General features: G+C 33.4%; 1 protein-coding gene and 3 non-coding genes across 4 annotated transcripts; all 4 read right to left on the bottom strand.

Annotated features, from left to right (window-relative positions):
* Window positions 1-2,318: 2,318 nt before the first annotated feature.
* Window positions 2,319-2,408, bottom strand: LOC145028061 (small nucleolar RNA snoR26). Its single transcript, XR_013675817.1, has one exon. It is a non-coding gene; the product is annotated as a small nucleolar RNA snoR26 (small nucleolar RNA).
* Window positions 2,409-2,584: 176 nt separating this feature from the next.
* Window positions 2,585-2,677, bottom strand: LOC145028063 (small nucleolar RNA snoR27). The gene has a single exon (XR_013675819.1). It is a non-coding gene; the product is annotated as a small nucleolar RNA snoR27 (small nucleolar RNA).
* Window positions 2,678-8,872: 6,195 nt separating this feature from the next.
* On the bottom strand, window positions 8,873-8,962 carry LOC145028062 (small nucleolar RNA snoR26). The gene has a single exon (XR_013675818.1). It is a non-coding gene; the product is annotated as a small nucleolar RNA snoR26 (small nucleolar RNA).
* Window positions 8,963-15,819: 6,857 nt separating this feature from the next.
* Window positions 15,820-18,192, bottom strand: LOC145048941 (uncharacterized). Its single transcript, XM_078997595.1, has 6 exons — window positions 17,899-18,192; window positions 17,478-17,790; window positions 17,009-17,256; window positions 16,642-16,923; window positions 16,224-16,552; window positions 15,820-16,152 (listed from the first exon to the last, which is right to left on the bottom strand). The coding sequence occupies exons 1-6, from the start codon at window positions 18,128-18,130 to the stop codon at window positions 16,021-16,023; spliced, it is 1,536 nt and encodes a 511-aa protein (XP_078853721.1). The 5' UTR covers window positions 18,131-18,192; the 3' UTR covers window positions 15,820-16,020.
* Between the last annotated feature and the right edge of the window lie 8,626 nt (window positions 18,193-26,818).

The following is a 26,818-nucleotide window of genomic DNA, read 5'->3' as shown; positions in this document are numbered from 1 at the left end:
CATCGAAACTATTTTATATTCATAAATGAATAATTAAATGAATGAATATATATATATATATATATATATATATATATATATATATATATATATATATATATATATATATATATATATAACTCAGTTTTGTTCTATTCATATTTGAATAATGTATGTCACATAAAATTATGTTAATTTATATGTGAATACAACATATATAACTTAGTTTTGTTTCTGTTCAAAAATAAACAAAACATATCAAAACAAAATTATCTTCATTTTCTGTTGTATTTTTAAGTAAAATCGCATTTAAATGTTTACAATCACATATGAATAAGTTAATCAGATTTAAATAGAATATCAATTTTATTTACCTTTTTCATTCATTTTTGTTTTTCGGTCATATATATGTTTGACTTTTGATGTTGTTTCTATAAGGGTAAGTAATTAATATTATGACAACATAAGCGAAATGTGAAGCAATGTTTATATTTTAACAAAAAAGTTGTAAATAAGTATGAAAAAGAAGAGAATATGTAAAATCATTTATATATCAACTAATAATTAACGATTATTACAAAAACTTCCAAGTAAATCACCTAATAATGAGGGAGGATTACGAAAATGGACGAGAATTACAAAATTTGAAGTAAACAACCTAGTTTGAAGAATGAACAGTGTAATACAAAATTTTTAGTTCTAAATCAACTAATAATGAATGATGATTACGAAAAATTTCAAGTAATAAAATGACAAGTTTAGAAATATTTACAAATCGGTAAAAAATACCGATGATTACCTTTCATAATCAACAATGATTAAATGGTTTCTTTTAGGCTTTCGCCGGAAGACATTTTCCTGATTGTTCTTCGCGAGATTGATTTATGGTTTTTGTTCGATAACGATGGTTGAATCATTCTGAAAATAGTTTTCATGTTATAAGGAAACAATGATGTGTTCGAAAAGGGAATTAAATGATTGACTAAAAATGGTTTAATGATTTGCATTATTTATAGTTGGTCACCGTGTTTTTAATGTTTTTTAAGCATATTAAATGATTGATTAAGAATAGTTCTCTAATTCTCAACCTTTTTTTTATTTCAATTGAACCATCTTCTATATATATTCAAACTGCTATAACTATATATATATATATATATATATATATATATATATATATATATATATATAAAACTCCACATTTCAACAAGCACAATCTGACTCATTTAATAAAAACATCGCTCAATCTTTCAAAGAGAACATCATGTTTTCGCCTAGCTAAAACCCCAACAACATCAAAACCTTCTTCACCGATATCAACTATCACTCGATCAATCTTATCTATTCACCCGCAATTTACCATATTTTTGTCCATTGCTCTACATTTGTATCAATTTTTCCTCATCGATACTCTTCTCAATCACAATTCATGTGATACCCCAATCCAATTTGCAATGGGGATTTAGCCTATTTCCAATTACAATCCCAACCTCTTCTCAAGTTTAAGTCTTTTGAGTCGGTTCACGAAATTCAACTCGAAATATGCTAAGGATTTTGGAGTTATGTCAAAAGGAAGCAAAGCTTTCTAGTAAAATCTTAGGAAATTTCATGCCACAGATCAGACAATTCATATGGATAACATCTAGCCCGATATGGATATCAAAAGATTTGATTATGACTTCACTAGAAAGTTTTGCTTTTTTTACAAACAGAAAATCATTAAAAAAAACAGAATCAAGGTTCAAAAACCAACTCAAAAGGCTTAAATCTATGATCAAGTTCGAGTTGGGGATGGAAATTCGTTTTGGGTTAGAATTGGAAATAGGATAGGGATTAGAAATCTACGTTGGGGCATTTGAACGAATAATGATTGAGAAGGGTATCGATTTGGAAATTGATTTAAATAAGAAATCATAGCCAAAAAATGGTAACTTGCGGGTGATTTTGTAGGGTGATTTAATGAAGTGGCAAATGATTTAATGAAAACACGTTATTGGTGTTTGAAGATTTTTTCTTGTTTCAGATCAGGGTTTTTATTTGGTTAGCTAAAAACATGTATTTGAAAGATTAAAAGATGTTTTAAATGAAAAAATAAAATTGTTTGGTGAAATATCGAATTTAGTATGTGTATTTTTAATGGTTGATATTGTGAGATACCTCCAGCCTTATAGAATACATGGATAAATATAGCTTTAAGGTTAGAGCTTCTGGTTTCAATGAATGACATAGTGGATAACAAAATCGAGTAATGTGGATGCAATGAAAATCGAAAGCCAATTAATATTCAAATGGAAAATTTTAGGTTACTAAAATATTTGGCAACGTAAATGTAGAAGAAAAAGAATCTCAGAAATACTTTCCCCATTGTTTTCTTCATTATGAATCAAAGTGCAAGGATGACGAAGTCTGATTATCATCACAGATGCTAATTCCAAACCCACATAAACATTTAAAACTAAATCGTTTGATATAAAAGCAATTTAATCAAACCGGGATATAGAACAATCATGAATACAACTCGTATAAAAACACAAAATGGATCTGAGGAAAATCAACCAATCATTACGTAGAGGGAAATAAAATACATGATAGATATTATTTCAATGAAGGATCTCAGGAAGTTTAAACTATCATCAGATCCGATTAAGGAATTTACAGATAGATAACGCAGTTTCTACATAAGCATCATCGATCCAGCACTTGAATAATGAATAACATAACATTTAAAAAATTTGTAACAAAATGAAAGACAAGTAAAGAAAATAGGACAGATTGAGATAACAACCAAGTAGCATACGATCAACTTAAGAACGGATCCTTTGATGATTTTTTTATTATAGATATAAAATGCAAGTTGTATACTTATAACGGCAGCAACATCACCATATGAACCCTAATGGAAAAACAACACATTTACAGGCCCTAATGGGCCAGAATGGGCCGCACATCTTCTTTTAAATTCTAAACTCTAAAGTCATTCCAAAACAGATCGGTTTTAGAGGTGTTTGGTATAACTTTTGTGGGATAAAATTTTTTTTTTGTAAAATATCTTTTTGAAAAAGGATTTTTGGAAAAATTATTTTTTAAAATGTATTTGGATTAGCTTTTGAAATGAAAAATCAAAGGTTAAAGTGTTTGGTTTAACTTTTATATGTAAAATGATAAAAAAGGACATGTTTACATATTTACATTGATTTACTACTTTACATATATTATTTTAAATAAAAAAAATTTTAAACACATTATAATTTTATAAACATTTTATTAGAAAATAAAAAATATAAATTTCTTTTAAAATATTTCTAATTTTTTAGATTATACCATGAAAATATTAAAATTAGTACGTTCATACAACTTGTAAATAATTTATAAGAGGATTGTATTAGACCATGACAATATTAGAATTACGTTCATATAAATGTAAAATATACATTACGTTCATACAAATTAAAATATTTCTAATTTTTTGGATTAGACCATGACAATATTAAAATTACGTTCACACAAATTATAAATAATTCATAAAAAAAAATATCATATATAATATTACATTCATCTACGTAATGTGATTATATCTTGTGCAATAATATCCCGTCTCACTGCCATATATAAATCATCATTGCTCGTGCGACGTGTACTTGGACCTTCTTCATAAACATCACTACCGGTATCACTTCGTACGGGATTGTAGGATTCTTGTTGTGCCCTATTAAACGCTTCATCAAACCTACCAACCTTTCTAATGTAGTTATGGATCGCCATCGATGCTATCACAATTTTCACTTGGTTCTTGTACTTGTAATTAACATGCATGTCTCTTAATAACGCCCACCTAGCTTTCCACACTCCAAAAGTTCGTTCAATGATATTTCGCAATGATGAATGGAGATAGTTAAATTTCTCTTTCGGTCCACGAGGTTCACGAATAGCAGCCGTGTGTCCACGTCGAAAATCTGGTAAATGATAACGAATATTTGTGCCTTTGTATGGAGCAAGATACCCTCTCGTATTTGGATATCCAGCATCAACAACGTAATATTTATCTGTAAATAAAACAAACATTTATTATTCGTTTCAAACAAGTAGTAAAAACATAAAACTTGTATTCCAAAAAAAAAAAAAAAAAAAAAAAATACTAACCACCCGTTGGATAGGGAAAATTAAGATCTGGTCTCTGTAAGGCTTCATTGAAAATTCTTGTATCGTGTGCAGTCCCCTCCCAACCGGCCCAAACAAATGTAAAGCACATGTTAAAATCACAAACAACCATTATATTTTGTGTTGCATATCCTTTTCGACCAATGTACTTCACTTCATCTTTTTGTGGAACCGATGCCCTAACGTGTGTCCCATCTATAGCACCAATGCAATCCTTCAAATTCAAAAATATATCATAAATAAATTATTTGTTAAAGTTTGACTACCAAGAAAATAAACATTGGATAATACCGAGGGTTATTTAATATATATTCGGGAACATCCTCATTATAGTTTGCGTCTGGCTTTATGATGTCGGCACTCAGTTTTAGCACGGCTTCCAAAACTGTATGGAAATGCCTGTGAATCGTTTCCCCTGAATGATTAAAAAATTCTTGCACAAATCTATTGCTACACCCATGCGCCAAAGTCATCAAGAATATTCCTACATACTCCTCTATAGATACTTTTCGGGTTTGTTGTAACCCGTAATTTGTAGCAAGATCTAAGCATAACTGTCTAAAAACCGGTACGTTGAGTCTAAATAACTCATAACAACGTCTAGGATGGCCATTTAATACTTCTGTAATAAACATGTGCCCTGTGCGATCTGAAGTGTGACATGGTGTACGTAAGTTACGAGCGATTATTATCCCTTTCAAAGCTAATCCACATAACATTTTAAATTCTCTATCCTCTTCCATTACACATTCTTCATTATCATTCGATGAATTAGAATCATCACTATCCATCATACATAATACAAATAAAATGATGTCAACCATCAACACATAACATAAAGTCAAACAATAACACATAATATAAAATGTCAAAGGACAACACATAATGTCAAAGCATAACACATATGACTAAATCATTATTTCATAAGTAACTTAAGAAACTCCATCTTGGCTTCGTCGGTCGTTGGAAACATAAAAGCTTCATGGTTTTGCTTTTTGGTGAAGACAAACAAGGCTTGTGAAAAATTGTTGGACCCTTCACGAAAATCGGGGAACTTGATGACAATGGCCATGCAATCTGCTATTGTTGGGGATGGATTATTTTGTGGATAAGTTTGTGTGCTTTTTGATGATATGGCATCCAATAAAGCATCAACTTTTTCTTCATAAATTGAATTTTTACTCTTGGTTGGACGGTTGTTGGAAACAGACTTAGACATCTTCCTTTCTTGAACTACTTTCATGGAGACTAGTAAAAAGAGGCTCATCATCATCTAAATTGATTTTATCACTATCTCCTTTGCCCTCCATATTTTCTTCGTTTGGATTGCTATTGTTTTGAAATTGTAATGGAGTCATAGTCTGATCTCCAACGGCAACAGAATCCCGAAACAAAAAAGCATATTTCTCATCAAATATGCTCAAATATGTGTTCCTAAATTTGACATAATCTTTTTTCTTTATTCTCCTACAAGACAAAAAGATATAGTAATCATACCTTTATTTTCTCCTCCCACCACTCGGGGGACGCATCTACGAGGCTTCTCGTCCCACCGAGTCCGGTTTCAAGCCTCATTAAGCGGTCATAAAGTTTCCACTCTTTTTTCATGTTCTCCCATTTGTTTGTTAGTTGTTTTTTTTTTCAAGGCTATAACCTGTTTTCTCCTTAATGCGTTTTTGTATATTTTCCCACCCAATTTTATCAAAGGAGGAAGTGGCTTTACGGCCTTTTTTTTTTTTCAATCAAGCACGAATCAACAAACACCATGAAGCTACGATTATCCCACCCAAATTTTGGTTTTTTCATTTTTAAAGATGTTTCACAATCAACAATTGTATTGTTGTTTTCATCCATTATCTGTGAATACATATAGTATTAACATTTAGGGATAATGACTTGAAAGGGTAACGAATTTTCGATTTTTATCACATTTAGTCACTAAACTTTTTTTCGTTATCTATTTGCCATTGAACTTTTGAAACTGTTCACATTTTACCCTTATGACCGGTTGTTGCCGGTCATAAGGGTAAATGTGAACAGTTTCAAAAGTTCAATGGCAAACAGATAACGAAAAAAAGTTTAGTGACTAGATATGAACAAAATCGAAAGTTTGTTTCCCTCTAAAAAGTTCAATGACTAAATGTGAACAAACTTCCTCTTGTATTATGTTTTAGCAAATTATTTATTTTTGTTAAATTGTAGCAACATTTGTTGATGAACAAATCTATGAAATAGAAAAAAAAAAAAAAAAAAAAAAAAAAAAAAAAAAAAAACCCGAAATACAAAACCATTGGTTTGACATTTTCCAAAATAAAAAATCAAAATTTCCAATCTGATTTTGGTTTTACAAAAAAATGAACCATTCTCACTGATGTGAATTATGACCATTGGTTTGGCATGTGAAATTTGTGACATCCCATGAATATGTAGTTACAACATCGTCTGAACTCGTAATTCATAGTAAGGGGTTAGAGTATCATCGCATGAATACGTAGTTACAACATCGCCTGAATTCGTAATTCATCACCTACAGGTTATAGGCCTGCTGGTGTTTCCACTATGTTGTCTAGAATAGTCCGTGATCGCCATCTGTACTTTGGTAGATGATTACATCGCCACATTGCTGGTTAAGGTTATGGTATCTCCTTTCATCCTACATCACATATTCATCATCATCTGTATACCTAATTATCATCAGCTTTCTATGATCACATATCTCTCATCATTTTATTTCATTACACACCAACTATTTCATCTACCCATGTTTCATCCGCAACATATTTGTAGATATAAAATAAATATACCGTTTAAATCTTTTAAAACATGTATAAAATCGTTCATCCAGCATGGACAACAAGTATTCAAATAATATGCACACATAACACGTAATTTATATAAAATACTTCATATCTATATGTAAGACGAAAGTAACTATATCTACCATAAAAATCCCATAAATGCTTCCTAACTTCGAACCCCAAGGTTTACTCTACTAAAGCTTCATATTCTCGGCTCTCTGAACCTAGAAGGGTCCAGATCTATCACACCAAAAAGCTCAAGATAGCTCTTCCTCTCACTCTACACACTCAAGCTCGCTAGGGTTCTCACTTATGGGAAATGTAGTGGCAATTAAAGGCCATAAGTGCCTTTAAATATGGCTCGGGCCCAAAGATTTAGGGTTTCTGCTAACAGCGCAGACTCATCGAGTCGCTTCACCGACTTGTCGAGTCCATTCATTAATCCGAGTCATCAGTCACGACTTTACTCGACGAGTTGACGCGTCAACTCGCCGAGTCTCTCTTCTTAACTCAAAAGAAAAATACTTAAATTATGATACCTGGAAATCCGGATGTTGCATTTTGTTTTTTTATTTCATAGATTTCTTCATCAACAAATGTTGCTACAATTAAACAAAAATAAATAATTTTGCTAAAACATAATACAATAGGAAGTTTGTTCACATTTAGTCATTCAACTTTTTAGAGGGAAACAAACTTTCGATTTTGTTCACATTTAGTCACTAAACTTTTTTTCGTTATCTATTTGCCACTAAACTATTGAAACTGTTCACATTTTACCCTTATGACCGGTAACAGTCGGTCATAAGGGTAAAATGTGAACAGTTTTAATAGTTCAATGGCAAATAGATAACGAAAAAAAATTTAGTGACTAAATGTGACAAAAGTCGAAAGTTCGTTACCCTTTCAAGTCATTATCCCTAACATTTAAGCAACAAACCAATTTCACAAAATTTCACAACATATCAATTTCACAAAACAGTCATCTCTTAACACAAATATAATCCATGAACAAAAAATTTCACCAGCTTGATATGTCATCAATTTCATTAACTGTTAATTCATTTTTCATAAAGTTCACAAAATAATCACTATTTTACAGCATATTTCAGTAATCAGGAATAACAAATCACTATTTTAGATGCTAGAGAGAAGAACAATTCAAGGAAATTTTGAAATCGGTAGGAGCACATTTCACAGCAAATTAAATTTCACAGCATATCAATTGTTTCAGAGGCTAGAGAAGAACAGTTCGTGGAAAATTTGGAAATCAATTTCACAGCATATCAATTATTTCACAGCACATCATTTTCACAGCAAATCAATTACATATAATATCAATTTAAAAAATCTGAAATCAAATGGAAATCGGAAATCCCAAACGTAACATCAGAAATTGGAAATCAAATGTAAACTCATAGATCGGAAATCAAATGGAAATCCGAAATAGATAGGAAGAAATCGCAACATGTTAAATCGGAAATCACAACTGAGATCGGATCGAAAAAAACAAACCTGATCGCAGGTTGCAGATCGTGCGGTATTGCCGGTGTTGCAGGCCGCCGGTGTTGCAGTCGCCGGTGTTTGTTGCAGGTCGAGATGCGAAGCTAGCTGCGTGAGCGGAGAGAACAAGAAGAGAGATATCTGTGAATGTGAACTGTGAATACATTAATTAGGGTGAACAAGGGGTATATTGGTAATTTCCAATTTTTAGTTTGTGAAAAGTTAGGAAAAGTCAGGTATACGTGACTTTTCAAAAAGACTGAAAAGACACTATGGAAAAAGTCATTTTTAAAAGTCATTTTTACCTTACCAAACATCTTTTTGAACTTTTTGTAAAAGATAAAGAAAAAGTCATTTTAAAAGGCAAACCAAACACCCTCTTAATAAACAAGTAAAAATTTGATATATATTTGGCAACGTAAATGTATAAGAAAACGCATCGCAAAAATATTTTCCTCCTTGTTTTCTTCATTATGAATCAAAGTGCAAGGATGACCAAGTCTGATTATCATCATCGATGCTAATTCCAATCCCACATACACATCTAAAAACGAAATCGTTCATTTACGTTGAAGTATTTATATCTTATATTAATATTACTAATATTAAGCAAAATAGGTAGGTCTGATTGAGGTAATGAACTATTTTAAGTGGATTATAATATATAAAATTTAGGTTGAAGTATTTATTTTATATTTTTTCAAAAAAATTACAAGATAGGTCCTATAGCTCTCATAAAATATTTCACCAAAATTTTCATACATATCTTATATTACTATTACTAATATTAAGCAAAATAAGTAGGTCCTAGGACCTACCTATCTTCAAAGCAGCTACATCCGTGGTTATAAACATATTAATTAGATAATCTATTACATAATCAACCACTAAAAAAATATTAAAATTTCAAACTAATGCATATCAAATTATAAAAGAATACAACTTCAACCCGATCTCAAACTGTAAGAGATCTCTGATATGTCATGTTGGTAGTTTGAATATTTGATTTGGATTGAACATCTGACGGAACCGATATCGAACCGTTAAAAACATAAGAATTCTGAATATCATAATGAATGAAAAAACAATATCGAGTACCAAACCAAACTAACGTTACCTTTTTTTATACTAACATCGGTATCGATTCTTGAATTTTGTGATTTTGGAATACTATCGTTTCATATGTTTATATTGAATACCGGTTACGATACAATATCAGTACGGAATCGAGATTTAGTACTAAATGATCATATACCATTTAAGTCATATAAACTAAATTTTTTTATGTTTTTCTATTATTTGTTATATCCTTCTCATTTTATATTTAACCTTTTTAGTACTTAAATTCTTTTCATGAAATGAAAGATTCACCCAAATTTTAATAATTAAGGATTTCTTCTTTAATATTTTTTTATAAAAATATTATTTAGATGGAATTATTACATATTCAATCACTTAACAAAATAAATACAACTTCAAATTTTATAATTTGATATGCATTAATTTGAAATTGTATTATTATATTATTTAATAGTTTTATCTATGTTTATTAAAAATTATTAAAGAATAAAAATATTAATTGTTAAAATAATGGTGGACAAACAAGAAGAAAAAATATATATATATTTAGCTTACCTGATTTAAATAGATGACGTAAGTCTAGGAAGAATAATGTAATCTACACTTTACAACAATTTAGGCATGTTAATATTATAGATTCAAATAAGGGAGAAAATTGCAATACACTTAAATTTATGTGGATGGATTAAAAGTTTTTGTGGAAAAATCACATCCCTTTGATAAATAAGGGAGAAGTGACTTATGGAAAATTACTTATTTCACGTACCAAGAAGTTATAAGTTGATTTTAAAAAAGCCTTTTATTCAAACATCTTTTTTGACTGATACTGGTGAGGAACCGGTAATAAGTCAAAAAGCTAAAAGTTTATGTTTTGCCAAACACCATCTTACATAATTGAAATGTTAAAATGTTTTCAAAGCTTAGGTATCAAATTTTTTAATTAAACCATTCAATTTTTTCACGTTTTCAACTCCACTATTTTTTTCCGCATATCCCAATGTTAAACCGTTTCCATACCTTAGGTATCAATTTTTTTTCCGCCATCGAGGTTGTGATGATATCTTTCACTTGTAATGCTTTCAATTTAGCATGTTTGCTTATCATGTTGGGTTTGTTTAAACCTAGAAAAAAGTTGATGATAAGATGATCGATGCTACTAAAGGAATAACACTTTTAGTGATGAAGTTGAGATTTGAAGATGAACCTTCTAATTCCTCAAATGAATGTGCCTAAATACTCTTCAAATTGTTGTCGTAAAGCAGCTTCCATAGCATCAATGCCTGAGCATGTCTATATCCTTGAGAAGTCACCCAATTATGTTTAAATTTTCATGTATTTAGAAACGATCACTTTCAAGAAGCACATACAAAAAGTTCGTAACTCACGGGATATGAGCTCAAAAGCCCTAGATTACTAGCTTTTTGAAGAAAAAACAATTAAGGAAAAGATAGATGTATACATACTTTGAATTCCATTTATTGAAAGATAGCGAAGTCAAAAATATTAGTATTGGTGAAGAAAAAAGGAGAAGACGATAGGTGAAGGTTTACCCAATAGTAGAACCTGAAGAACACATTTTGTTCAGTTTTCACAACCCTTCATATCCGATCGGAAGCGCAGGGAGGGGGTTTAAGGCCTGAAATCGAGAGCAACGGTGATGTTTATAGCTAGAAGTCGTTGCGTACAGGGGCGCATATGGTTTAAAGAATAGTAACCTTGAAACGTTGTGAAATCATGGTCCATGGTTACATCGGTGGTGATAACGGCGTGGAGGGTTTCTAGATAGTTGGCTTCGACCTTAGAGCAGTGGTGGGTAGCGTGGAGGGTTTCTAGATAGTTGGCTTCGACCTTGGAGCAGTGGTGGGTAGCGTGACCATCTTCCCTAAATCAACATATAGAGGAAAATAGAGGAAAAGTACGATGGTGGTGGTGATTCTCACAAATCTTTTCTCCAATGTTTTTGTCTAAGTGATTGGGGAGGAACGGACCGACCTAGGGATTTTCTGTGGAAGGAAGAAAGAGATGGAATGGTGGTAGGAAGGATGTGGAAGGTCGTCAGAATTAAAGTGGTGGTTGGAGGACAGGTATGTATGACACCAATCGGTTTTAGAGTAAATACACGTGGTTTCCTCTACGAACAGTGGAAAATACACTAATCTCATTTTTATGGGATAGTAGGCAGACATATTAAAAAAACAAAACAAAAAAAAAAACAAAATTAGAGGTGGTCCAATAGAACAAAGAACTCTTGATTAAGGGGGTTCAAAATTAAATTATATATACAAATATCTTAATTACAATCCTTCCTTAAAAAAATTAATTTTATAAAACATATAGTTTTGCTATTACATCAATACCCAACAAACTTTGTTATTAGTACTAACAAGTTTACCTCCACATATTATTTTATTAGTATATCAACATAGTTTAACGCACTAAATTCATTAGATTTCACGTTTACCACTATATTCAACATATATTTAAACATTTTGAATATTTCACAACAAAAGTCGTTCATGACATATTTCAAAGCAAAATTCATAATATGAAAATGCCTTCTAACATGTCAAAATTTGTTCTCAGATCTAGCCATCCTTCAAGCTCCATCAATGAGCTTAAGGCATGGGGCATGTTTAAATTTATGTTGATGATGGTCGATGCCAAAGAAGCATGATATGAAGAGATGAAAGGTGATTTTAAGCAATTCAGTGTAGCTATAAGAAAACCACTCGACATATTATTTGCATAATACAATATGTAACTAACTGTTAACGACATGTGTGTGTGTATATATACATATATACACACACACACACACACGATATAGTAAAAAAAATGCCAATAATCACTCATGTCGAACATCAAGGGTCGCCAAGCAACCATTCCATGTAAACACCTAGGACCATGCAAAGGTTAAAGGATCATATCTAGTGTTGAAGTACCAAATGATTGGGTAAACGGAAATGTCTCCAAAATCCAAATCTGTTGAATTAACATATCATGGTATTAATAAATAAAATTACTCTAAAAAATAACTTTAAAAGAATTATAATACCTTAAAAGTGTATATAATCCTTTATAGGGTGTATGTCACTTTTTGAGGTCGTTTTCCTTTCATTTTGATGTGATGAATATGTAAAAATGTCAAAAACTAACTTTATAACATATCCTAAACCCCTTGCCCTATGGGTATCTTTATCATAAATAAATCCATTAATTACTGTAACACCCGAAATCTAGAAGATCAATTATGGACAAAATTCCCTTTTTAGGGGCCTAGTCGTCGAGTTTATGGCATAAACTCATCGTGTTGGAAGCCTTTCGGGATCGTGTTCTAAGGACCAACTCGTCGAGTTGGTGAAGGGAACTCGATGAGCTGGACGCTATTTGATAAACCCTAATCTTTTAGGTTTTGCAACCTATTTAAACACCTTAAGTTCCAGGTGGTGGCCTCGTTCCCACCCTCCATAGCCCTTAACCCTAATCTCGAAACCCTAGAGCCTCTTGAGTGTTGTGATCTCATTGTAGGTGTGTTTTGGTGTGTTGGAAGCTCATTGAAGGGAAGAAAAGTTTGGTGCAAGGTGGTGGTTCAAGTAAGAGCTTTTAGATATCTATTTTATGTTTCATTTCCAGCACATCTTGGGTATAAAGTTCTAACCTTGCTTAATATTTAACTGGATATCTTATTTGGTTAAATTGCATGCTTTTAGCCATGGATGGGTGATTGTTGGGGAAATAAAAGTCCAAAGTGCTTACTTTATGGTCTTAAGGGCTTCATGCATCTATTAAACTCTTCTTTTAGTCTCTTAGGAGCTTTTGAGCCTCTCCTAGCCATGCATGAGTGTAAAGTTGGGAAGTTTATGTGGCCATGCAGCCTTAAAGGATCAAATATGTATTTTGGGGCTTTGTCTTGGTGGTTAAGTAATTATTGAGTAAGCCCTTAACCTTTTAACTTTAGGATTTAGGTTTTGAGCCCACTTGGTTGGTCCCTAGGGGTAAAATTGGAAACTTTACCCTTCTAGATGCTATTTCAATTAAGATTTGAGTAGGGAAGCTGTTAGTTTTGATTATGTCGGCTTAACGGGTTAAGATGTTTGGTTCCTGATGAACTCGGCGAGTTTTTAGGTGAACTCGGCGAGTTGGATCGATTCTTCTCGATTTTTTGCAGCCTTATGAAGGAAACTCAATGAGTTGGGTCAGATGGGGTCGTTGATTTTGACTTCTGACTTATGTATTTGACCTAGTTTGTCCCAAGGGGTATTTGTGGTAATCTGAATTGTATTTAAGGGAAATATAGGCTTAAGATAAGGCCCATATGGGGTTGGGCCCAATTTGGACATTAGTGGGCTTTTATGGATCTGGAAGTTTCTAGCATGTTGAGCTTGAGTTATTAGTGGGCCATCGGGATGCAAAGTGTTTGGACTAGAAAAATAATGGTTGGGCCTTAAGGCAAGGCCATATATAGGGTTTGGGCCTAATTTTCTTAGTTGGCCTTTGGGTCTTTCGGATTGTAGTTTGGGTCATAATTTGGACAAGGCTAGGTTAAGGGTAAAATAGTCTTTTTACCCCATATATGAAGTTGTGGATATGGATTTGGAACCTAATTGTTAATTGGGTGTTGTTATTGAGTTGACAGTTTAGAGGTGTCGTCGGGACAGCAACTAGGGATTTCTTTCAGTGTGCTTTTGCATTCGAGGTGAGTTTCCTTACTGGGTTTAGCAGGAGACACCAAGGCCGGACCATGTTTATATTATAGTATGCTAGTTGTCTTTGTGACTCTTGCATCTGTTTGTGTTTATATGTCTTCCGGGCTAAGGCCCGATGTCGGGCGGGGCCTGAGGGATATCTATATGCTATGTATCTTTGTGATTATTGCATGTGTATGTGTTTATTTGATATATGTTATTGTACGTTGGGCGAGGACCGTTTTATCGAGCTCAGCTTAATGCCAGGCGGGGGTCGATGCCGAACGGGGTCCAAAGCCGGGCGGGGCCCATTATATGTTTATCGTATATTTCTAGTATGGTATGTGGTATTTGATGAACTCACTAAGCTTTGTATTCACAGTTTTTTGTTTATGTTTCAGGTACTCCAATTTTCAAATGAAAGAGTTCGGGACAATCGCAACGCATACACCTGTGTTTCCCAGAATATGTGATCTTTGAGATTGGAGTCTGATAATTGTTTTATTTGAAATGCTTTTCAATGTTAACGGATCAAATGATTTTTCAACTTTCAAGTACCTCATATACATGTTGAAACTTCACGAAGTCTCCCATTTTGACTAAAGAAAACTCATGTAATCGGAACTCCTTACCAAACGAAGCAGTAGCGAAATAATTATTAAAATGGAACTCGGTAATAAGACAAAATTTCCTCTTGCCAAATAAGACCTCGTGCTTGTCAACCTCGAGGAATATTTCCTCCCGCTTTGTTTCGTGGATATTTATTTTCGAACAACATGACTTACTAATGATGCTTTTATAGCCCTAAATATAACTACACTTTATAGAAAAATTATGTACCTTTTCGGTAGTTTCACAATTTCTTCGTACTTTTTAATTCTTTTCTTTAATTCTTAATATTTAACAAATCCAATGATATGATATCTGTTCGTGGGTCTATTTAACTTTTTATGATTTTCATCTCATAATGATGAATCATTGTTAATTTTCTCGATAAGGGATGGTAATAACACTATACTTAATGTTATATTCACATCTTAAACAAAAGCTTCTTGATTTACTTATTTTTAGTATTCAAGATAAGGAGATTAATGTTATCGTATCTGTTGTGTTATGTATACATTATTTGAGGCTCTAAAGAGTGTAATAATAACTTCTTTCTAATAAATAAAGGTTTTTTTGTCACTTGTTACACTTTCATTTAATTTTTCAAATGTCATTTTATGGTTATTTTTAATTAATGTTTTTTCACATGTCATTTTATGAGTTTTTCTATTTTATTAAATTTCATATAATATTAAATAGATATCAACTTCATTAACAAACTTATATTTTAATTTCAAAATTCTTAAAATCAAAGATCATTAGTTTCTTTTTATTTGTTTAAATTTAAAAGATAAAAAATATTTTCATTATAATAAATTATTATTTTTATTATTTTCTTATAAACTTAAAGCTGTCAAATATTTTAACATTTATATTTAATTTTTTTTTTTTAAATTAACTCATATAATACATAAGTCTCACAACTAATAAAATAATATTACAACGTTTATTACTTTATTTAGTTACGTGAAAAGATAATAATTTTAAATCACAATCCCAAACAAGTTCGAAATTCCATTTTCTATGTTTTGATTCAAGTTTCACAATCCAATTAAGCGAAGACGAAGCATAACAAGCATTAGTGAACAAGTCAAAAGAGTTTGATTACAACATTCTTGAGATTAAAACCTTCAAACACGAAACAACAACACACAAAACCACAAGAAAAGAAATCTCTACACAAAAACTAAAAACCACTTCTGAGTTCTGAATCAGTAGCTCAATTTCCCCTCTAAACCATGCCCATGCCCATTAACTTGCACCTTCCCAAACGCCTTCTTCTTCCCTGACACCTGCAATTCACCATTTTTCATCTCCCACAACATTTTAGACCTCTTCAGACCCTGCCAAATCAAAACACACAAAATTGATTAAAAACAGTGAAAAAACTAATTAAGTAAATTGACAAACCTACCTGATCATGATTAGCCTTGTTGGCTGATGACCCTTTTGGGAAGTAAGCTTCATAGTTCATCAACGGGTTTTGAATCTTTTGATCCTTATCATAGCTCGAGTAAACACCTTCTTTAGGTTTATAATTTGGAAAAACTTGCATACGTCCATAAACATTTGATTGCCAGTATGATGGATCATAGACAACTGGTGTTCGAACAAATGATGGCATACTCATACTGTGATATGGTGGGATGTATTGAGATCCAAAACGAGCCTGTAATTTTTGAGCACATTCTTCTTTACTCAGAGCAATGCCAACATTCAAGTATTTTCCATGGTAAAATTTTCCTGAATATATTATATATTTAAGTAAGTGTGACATTAACTATGAGAAATTTAAGAATAATGAAGATAAGATGAATGATTAAATTGGTCACCATTAAGTGAATCACGAGCTTTGGTTGCTTCTTCTTGATTTGAGAAACACACGAAACCAAATCCTTTGCTGATTCCGTTTTTATAGCGAACCACTTTGGCTAAAACCACGTTCCCAAAAGCGCCAAAAGTTTCTTCAAGAGTTTTTTCATCTACAGATGCAGCAAGATTTTTCACATAAAGATTTGACGTGTTCTTCTTGGTGTCTTTTTTATGAGCCTGTTTCAGGAACCCTTCTCTTTCGGATTTCTTCATGGCCTTTCCAACGAACAGTTCCTTTGATCCTGTTTTTAATTCGAGCGTCAAATTGAATCATGAAATGACCTAAAGTTAGCAAGATACGGTGTAAAATTAAGATGTTTATTGTACCGATTATGACACCGTTTAGAGCCTCAATGGCCTTTTTTGCACTATCGTGTGACTCAAAGTTGACGAATCCAAAACCTCTTGATTTCCCATCGGCATCGCTCATGATTACAGCACTTGTGACGTTTCCGTATTCAGAAAACTTTTCTCTCAGGAGACTTTCCGTGAAATCCGATTCAAGGTTTTTCACATACACGTTTGTAAATTCGGGCTCCTTCCTCTCGCTTTTCTTGAGAAACTTGGCGACAGATCTTGAGAATAAATCATCGTTTAGAATGTGATTAGAACATCAAATAGAATGTTATAAAAAGAATTAAGTGGTAATATGAGATGAATTAAATCGGAAAAAACTAGTTAAAACCCATGAACATATATCGAGATCTGAAGATGGGGTTTAATGAACAGCAAGATTTGAAGTAAAGAATTAGCATGACAAATTGAGAAGAAACAGAGGAATAGTTTAGAAACATACATGATCTTTCCTTCAAATGTGGTTCCGTCTAGGGCAGTAAGAGCATCATTAGCGGATTCTTCTGAATCAAATTGAACAAAACCGAAACCCTTACTGTTACCGTTGTCGTCCTTGGCGATCTTACTAGAATGAATCCTCCCAAATTTTCCGAAAATCTTCTCCAATTTAGCATCTGTGACGAACGGATCAAGATTCTTCACGAACAAATTCGCTACTCCAGTTTTTCTCGTAAGCGGATCTCGTTGACACCACATTAGCCTTATGGGTTTTCCTCTCAACTCAAAGTGGTTCAATCGAGATAACGCCACAGCCGCTGTTAAATTGTTCAATCAAATAAAGAATTCCACAAACGAAAATAATTATAAACCAACAAACAAAGAACCAAAGAGATTCAGTTGTTTAATTTGTGAATTGTGATTACCGTGAGAATGGAGGTAGAAATTGATGTAAGCGTAGCCAAGGGATTTATGGGAGAAACGATCTCTGCAGATGCGAACAGAATACACTGGGCCGATCATGGAGAAAAGGTGATAGAGTTCGTTATCAGTGATGTCTGGGTGAAGGTCTCCGGCGTAGAGTGAAGACCGGTGTTCAGGTGGTAGAAGCAGCGGAGGTGGTGGCGGTGGGGTTGGAAGAAGAATCTGCATTGCCATAACCAAGGAATAAGAGAAACTGAATGGAAGAAACCTAGCGTATCAATGGCGTCTGAACTCTGAAGATGTGAAGTGTGTGTGTGACTGTGACTGCGTGTGTGTGCGCGCATGTATATAGGTGGAGACGTTAAGAGAGAGGGAGTCTGTTAGTCCGTTTCAAACCGTTTTTTTTTCCTTTTCTTTTTTCTTTTTTCTTTTTTGGCACCATTTTTGTTAGAGGCGGTAAAAATTTAAATGAATTTTTTTGGAGTTCAATTGAAACCGATAAAAACGTTATTTGGGTTGTAGGAGATATTTATTTTATTTGTCTACATTATATAAAAAAAAAATATGATTATTAGACACATTTTTATATTGGTTAGGATCCCTTCAAATACTTTATTGTAAATTTTTTAAACAAGTTATAGACCTAAACTTTAAATTCACATCATCCATGCCAAAGTTTCCTCTTGATTCATTCTTTCGTTCATATACTATTTTTATATAAATTTAAGTTACATTATAATCGTAACAATATATAGATAAAATTATTTCTTTTTGTTGGATTATGCAACTACCATGAAAAATTAGTGACCATCCGATCTAACCCTTCCATTAAGAGCAAATGGTCTTGATTTGTTGAATTTTTTTCAAACAAATTTTCTAATTCAAGATATATTAAAAACTTGATCTTTGATTTGGTCCATCTCCGCCAAACAAACCAAAGTATATCGACAATAAATATAAAAAAGAGATAATCATAAAAATAAGAAAATAACTACAAAAATGATTATATAATAATTTAGTTGACAATAAAAATATTTGGTGTTTAAAGCCTTATTTGGGATCGTGTGCTTCAAACAAAATTTTGTTAGTTAATATGACTTTTAAATAATTTCAAATCACATTTTTTTCATGAGTTTTTGAAAGCTTTCATGGTTACATTGGTATACGACACCATCTTGTCGAACTCTGTACTAAAAATGAGTAATGGTGATTTGCAAGGTTTTTTGTATATGAGTTTTGTCATCCAACCAAAAACAAGATTATTAAGAAAACGTCTCATTACGACATTACCCAAAACATGTGGTCCTAAAAAGCGTTATACAAGTCGGTGTTTGTATGCATTACCAAGTAAATAGGGATTATGTTGTCATAAATAATGCCTCGGTAGCTAGTGTACCTTTGGTTAGCGATGAAAGATTTTAACAAGTTGGTCGATCCATGAAGAAATAATAAAATGTGCATGGCTTGTACTTATGATTAAACGCTATATATCGGAGTTGCCATCCAAGATGACATGCGGTTGGAAGATCGTGAAATAAGCACAAAACAACTTAATGATCCTTATTAGACAATGAAGATTAAGTAATGGTGAGTTGCATGATGGTCATCCTAATCATCCATTAAGTTATATTCGGATGATTAAGGAGTATTGTTGGTTCGAATTACTTTTTGGATAGATGAGCAAGAAACAAGAGAGTAATAATGATCAGAGATCCCCAAGATCGAAGATTCTATAGACCCATGATTCCAAATATCTAGGAATGATATCTTTCCTTCTACGATAGCAGCTCAAGTGGAAGTGTTAAAGACTAATGTTTCACACGAATCACTACCACCAAGGATAGCTAGGTATACATTTTTTTAACCTTTGGATAAAATTGTAGATGTTTAGGGATTATGTTCGAACACTTATGTATCATATGTAAATTTATTTTAATAAAAAATTACGAGTTATTTAATTAATCAAACATAGAATGTGATCGAAAGCAAACAACAGTTTGATAAAACATAATTTCTTTCGATAAATAAATGCAAGCAGCAAGATGATAAATGAATAACTTTACAAGAGTTTAATCTATTCATAATCAAATAAAATGTAGTATATGATTGAAGAAAAAAAACAAATTATTAAGAATATGGTTTTGATAAATACTAACAAACAACAATCCGCGTCATGAATGATTTTACAAAGATTTATATTCGTTCAAATTAAAAGTTGGACAATGTGTTTAAAAATATTGAAGATGGAGAAGTATGGGGATTGTTTGAATAATTTCGCAAATGATGTATTTCGAAACTGATAAGAAGTTTACGATTGAAATATTTGGAAATTTACAAAACTAGTTGTCAACTTTTATTGAGAAGGTATTTCAAAATTTAAAAGTAATTCATAACTAATAATAGTTGTTTTGAAAAAAAAAATGTTTCGAAATTCGTAAAGGAATTCAAAACTAACAAAATTTGTGGCCTAACATTTACAATTAGTATGATTTGTATATATTAAAAAGACCCGGATGCCAAATTGCAAATTCTTTTTAAAAGAGTACGGGTCTCAGACATATCAGGTTCACCTGATAACAGGATGGGTTTTGACCCTCATCCACTCCAAATTCATGCAAATTTAATGGGTTTGGATCATATTTTATGATTCATTTACCTTTTAATTACCCGTACCCATTAACCATTTTATTAAAATGGTTGGGTACGGATCACTATTGATCTGATCCGTTTATGACTCCCCTTCCCCCCTCCGTCTAAAATTTTAAAATATAAATTTATTAATTATAAGTTGTATATTTATCACCAAAAAATGTTATGTACAGGACTCGAGGAGTTCAATCATTCCACTTCCACTACCCATTTCCTAATGGTCGAATTCCAGTCGACTCCCAATACAAATAAATATATTAAATTAGTATTACAGTCAAAGACAACAACCAAGAACAAGAAGAAAAGGGTTCAATTTATCTCGTTTCGTAAAAGGGTTTTCTGCAATCGACATTCCACAGTCAGGTTTGTTTTCTAAAATTCTAATAAAATTGATTAATATCATCTTCTCTACTTCAATTGTGTGTTATTGGTATTGTTTGTTGTTGTCTTACTGGTTATTGAAATCTTATGTTATTGTGCCAAAATCATGACTTAAAATCCAGGGACTTATTAAAATCGTGCCTTACTGAAATCATGTGTTATTGAAATCTACTCGAATTGTGTGTCATTTTCGCTTGCATGTCTGTAATTGTGTGACATTTTCTCAAATTGTATGGTTTCAGCGATTCAAGTTATATGTGTTGTAAGGCATAATTATATCATAATCTTGATATTGTAAATGGGTTGGGTAAAAGGGTTGAAATCCTTTGATCTAGTGGATAAGGATATGAGTTTAATTATTCAAAAGCATGTGGGTTATAGGCCGGGTTTTGGATCAGCATTTGAAAATTGCTTAATGGGTTTGGATCAAGGCCGATCCGATCCAAACTCTCTCCATTGTTGTAACACCCAGTTTCAAGAGTGGATTAGTGTGGGGTATTAAGGAGTCAGAGGCATGATTTTTAGGAAACAACCATGAGTAACGACATGACCATAAGGAGGTCACGACTGTTGGGTTTTATTTAAAAAACTAGTTTCAAAAACTACAAATAATGGCAAATGGAAGGCTTGAGTTGTAGAAAATAACATAAACATTTTATCACCCACCAAAGATCATCTTGCAAGTAAAGGAAAGAATTAAAACACAATCATATAAGGAAGAAGTGGTAACAACCTTTGAAGAACTTGGAGTCCTCTAGGGGAGGCTTGGAAGTTGATGGAGTGAGGATGAACCCTATGTGCCAACTTGATGTAATGTTAGTTACAACTCGTAAGCTTCTAAGCCAAAACAAGATTATGACTTAAAGAGAGAATGTAAGCAACTAAATCTTCAAAGTTCAAGACTTTTAAGAGAAGATAAAGAGGGAAGAAGGTACTCTCAGCCAAGGAGAAAAGTATATAGAAAAATGAGAACACTCACCTCTTATTTATAACAAAATTATGGTCCAATAGTCATTAACCATTAAGTACTTTTAGACAACTTTGTCCCCTTTATGTCATGAACATATCACCCTTGATTTAATTTTTTTGCATTATACCAATACAAAGGTCTTTTCTCTTTATCTCATATTTCCAAGAAGGAAAAGACAAATCAAGAGTTTATATTTTATAAACTCAAAGTTTATAAGATATAAATTTTGTCTTTTGCTAAAAGACAAAAGGCTTATTAGGTCCAAAAAGATGTACATGACATATTATATTGATACCATATGAAATAAAGTGTTACTTGTATTGTAAAATAATTATTTCCCTGAAATAAATATTTTTCCTATTATTATAAGAGTTTATGACTATTTATCAAAATCAATATCTAATAAATGATCATTTGTATCAAGTTGTCGTTAGTGTGACACTTAGGATCATATATTATTTAGCAATATCATTTTAATATGACTATTGAGCATACTAGTCTCTCAACGACGTGACGAATGAAGAAAAAGAACACACATCTGGAGGAGTGATCATGATGTGACATATAGTTGGTCATGACGTGAAGAGGACTACAACCCAACTCATGATCTTTTAGGGTTTCCTTCGTATTTAAGCACCCTAAACTCAAATGTTAGGGTTCATTTCTCAACATTTGTCTCCCTCAAACCTATAAAAAAAAAACCTAACCCTAGCTCATTTTGGTGGTTTTGGCTCATTTTTAGTGGTTTTGGTGCTCTTTTAAATGAAGTATAAGGATGAGTGGTGCAAGGATCAAGCAAGCAACACTTTCTAATCTTTGATATCATCTACTAGCCCATTTTCAAGGATTCAAGCGTCTACCTTTATTGGTAATTCTCTTAGATCTAAGTTGTTTTGGTCCCTTTTTGGTTCATGATTTTGATTTGAGTGAATGGATGGAATAAAGCTAGCAATTTTATGATCCTCCAGAGTCCCTTGAGCATCATAGCTTATGGATCTAAGGATTGGTTGTGGATTTTGAATCTTGCATGAAGTTTGGGTCATTTTCTTGCCTTTTGACCTAAGATGGGTAGTGGACATGCATGGAGCATGCATGTCCATAAAGTTGTCATTTTTATGGACCTTTGGAGTCCCTTAAAACCTTCTAGAAAGTTAGAGTTAAAGACTTAATAGATTAAGGACTCAAACAATAAGGATTTTGCTTAAGATTATGGTCACGTCGTGACCTGAATAGTATCACGATGTGACGATGGAGGATATTGGGACTATCTTTGTTGTGTTCACGACGTGACCAAGGTCTGGTCACAATGTGAGGGTCATCTGTTAGTATTATTGGCCATTAACTTTGACTTTTACTTTGACAATTGACTTTCGGCATGAAATGACTTTTGGTCAAACTAAGCATTTTGGAGTGTAGACTGAGAGTGTACTCTTTATTGTTGCTAGGTTCCATGTAGGATCATTCTTTGGTCGATGAGAGTTGTGGTGTTTAATTGCTACCTCTGAGGTGAGTCTTCTCACTATACTGTTTTGTGTGCTAGTAAATGTTGGTTGACCAACTAGGTCTTATTTTGTTGATTTGTTGTTATATGTGAACCGAGTTGATGATAAGTCCTAGACTAATATCAGTCAATGGGACTGTTGATAGTCCCTAGGGTTGCTGATAACCCATGAGGTTTATTGTTAATCCACATGGCATGCTATTAGCTTACTGGGACCGTTGATAGTCCCCAGGGTTGCTGATAACTCGTAGTTGATTGTTATGATGTGTTGTATGCGATATTGTAACATCCCAAAAATCAATGGTAAAAATTTCATTTTTATTATATTCAAAACACTCGAGTAATTCATTCAAAACATAGCCAAACATTTCAATACAAAGCATTTATCAGAGTTCATTCCCAAAGATCACATATTACGGAAAAACACGGGTGTATGCGCTGCAATCGTCCCGAGCTCTTCCATTTGAAAACTGGAATACCTGAAACATAAACTGAAAACCGTAAGAAAAAATCTTAGTGAGTTCCCCAAGATACCTCATACCAAACACAACTAAGCACATAATGGGCCCCACCCACACTCGACTAGGATACGGGCCCCGCCCACATTCGCATAACGAGCCCCACCCACTAAGATACGGGCCCCGCCCACACTCGACTGAGATACTGGCCCCACCCACATTCCGCTGAGATACAGGCCCCGCCCACACTCGCATAACCATGTAATCATATAAACATTCAACATATGCGAAAAATCACAAAGATAATAGCATACTGTATAATCATCGGGCCATGCCTACATACAAATCATATATGCATAACCTGATACTAGCATTCAAAATAACCATCGTGCCTCGTCCAGCATACATACCAATACATTCACATGAAAGAGTCACGCAGACAACTAACATCCTAACATAATAAACTATAGGTTGTCATTGGTGCCTTCGACCCGCTAAACACAGTGAGGAGACTCACCTCGCACTGCTGAAGCTCACTGCAAGAAATCATTAGTTGTTTCCCTGACAACTTCTCAAGCTAACAACACCAAAATATCACTCAATTAGCAATTGGGTTCCAAACCATGAGCCATAATCCATACTTGGGGTAAAATGAACATTTTGCCCCTGGCCCAACAATACTTACAACTAAAGCCCAAGCCTAAAATGTAACATCCCGCATATTAAATAATTAAATGGATAAGGTTTAATATGAATAGTGGCCTAAAATCAATAATATTTAGCGGGGTGTGGGTTTCAGGGAGTCAAATAATATAATTTGGACCTTCGAGGGCTAAAGTGTAATTTCAGGATTTATCTCGTAAAGATTTTTAGAAGTTAGGTTATGTTTGGTAATTATTAGGACTTATTATGAAGGGAATTGTGAGAAGGAAGGACTGAATGTGTCAATATTGAGATCATGGAGGTTAAAAGGTAATTTTAGGATTTGTCTTGAAAATAATTCTCAAAGTGGAGGGTTGTATTGTAACTATTGGATTTAAGTTAAAAAAGAAATGATGGGGAGGGACCAGAAGTGAATATTAGAGCATAGTTGAAATGGACACGGTATTAAACCCATGCCTTCCCCTTGTTGCAACAGGAAACCCTAACCCTAGCGATGGACTTCAGCCGCCATGTGAGACGTCTCAGCCCCCACCTTCCTTGTTCCGTTCATCTTTCCGATTAAACTAGTATGTTGTCTTCGCTAACCGCCATCGGGACGCCTTCATAACTGCTGGACGTCGTGAACTAGCTGAACGTCGCATGGTCGCCGGAGCTGTGAGGCACGATTGTGGCCGTCATTCGTCGGAAGGACTTAGCCTCGTTTCCCTACTGCGATGATCCTTTCCCCTCTGCTTATTCCATCGTTGTGCCATCATCGCCATCTTTACTCCGAGCAGCAGCCACAACGAATCTTCTTCTCCTTTGACTGCCTTATGTTCTCCACGAGGGTGGTCGTGTGTAGGTTTTTTTTTTCAACGTTGAATCGTGATCTAAGTATGCTAGGTTGTGTTGTGGTGTTGTAAGCGAGTTATTGGAACGGAAAAATCCACCACCACCACCTCAATGTGGTAGCTCGGGTTGCTCAGTAGGCATAGTAGGTTCATCCCTATTCAACATCCGCCTCATTTCTTCCCTTTGTTCAGCTAGCATAACCCGAATCATGGCTTGAACTCCAGCCATGGTGACTGGCTCAAGTGCAACTTCTTCTACAACAGGTATTTGCTGAACCACTGGGGGTTGGTTCCTATTCTCATTTGCATTCACGTTTCCGCTACGGGTCCTTGCCATCTTGATCTATACACTGAATAAGGTGAATCTAGACCCTTACATAGGATTGACGTTTAAATCATCCTTATCGCTCCGAAACGTTTATATGCTAGTTCTAATATCATATTCGTACGTTTAGAATCCTAAACATATAAGGTTTTCAGATCCGGTCGGCAACAGACCATAGATCCGATCAAACCATAGCATAACAAATCATTTAGCACATAAAAGTAATTTAGGCATCATTCCTAAATTAAGCTAGTGCTCACACCTCACAATCATCGCTTAGCATTCTAAGTTTAAGTCTAGAAATAAATCCATATTCCTAGTTCGCTTAAACTAATGCTCTGATACCAACTGTGACATCCCCATTTTCACGGCCAGAAAAGACCGATTTTTGTTTATGCTTTATAAAAATCAGAGTTCTTCTTTTAATAAATATGTTGCGGAATTTGTTCCCAGAAAAACATGATAAATACGCTATTAAAACATTTTCGAAGAAACGTACTTTATTCATTTTAAAACGTTTGGGATGTCATCGTTAATACAGGAACATAAGCATAAACAGAACTTACATTTATTTACACTAGTGATCTACATCTCTTTAAATCTCTCAGTGTAAAGTGATTTCGTATCAACACCTGTGATATAAATAAACTGAGTGGGTCAGGTTGGGAAACCTGGTGAGTACATAGGGTTTTCAACCCACAATAATATAATTATTATGTTTAAACAATCAAACAATCAACCCAATTACCCATCCCCATTATCTTCTTTAGTCTTAAGGATCTACCCTAAGAATCAGTTATTCCTCGTTTATTTAGTCCTAAGGATCATCCTAAGGAATCGACACGAAGTCGATCATTACCAAGGCTTATAGAATATATCTGGTGAACACGTAGTCCGAAACATCTAGTAAACACTTAGTTCAAAAGTAACTAGTGAACACACTTAGTTCAAAATACCTAGTGAACACACTCAGTTCAAAGATACGTAGTGAACACACTCAGTTCAAAAATACCTAATGAGTACCTAGTTCAAAAATACCTACATGTTACGAAATTGCTATCGTTCCACTGGACCGTCTAGTATCGTCCATAGTCGTCATCTATACTCCACTAGATGACTGGATCACTGACAACACTGATGTCTCC

Source organism: Lactuca saligna, chromosome 1 (genome assembly GCF_052625555.1).
Source record: "Lactuca saligna cultivar CGN05327 chromosome 1, ASM5262555v1, whole genome shotgun sequence".
Taxonomy (NCBI): domain Eukaryota; kingdom Viridiplantae; phylum Streptophyta; class Magnoliopsida; order Asterales; family Asteraceae; genus Lactuca; species Lactuca saligna.
Note: the sequence above shows the minus strand (reverse complement) of the source record. Positions and strands in the feature narration are given on the sequence as shown.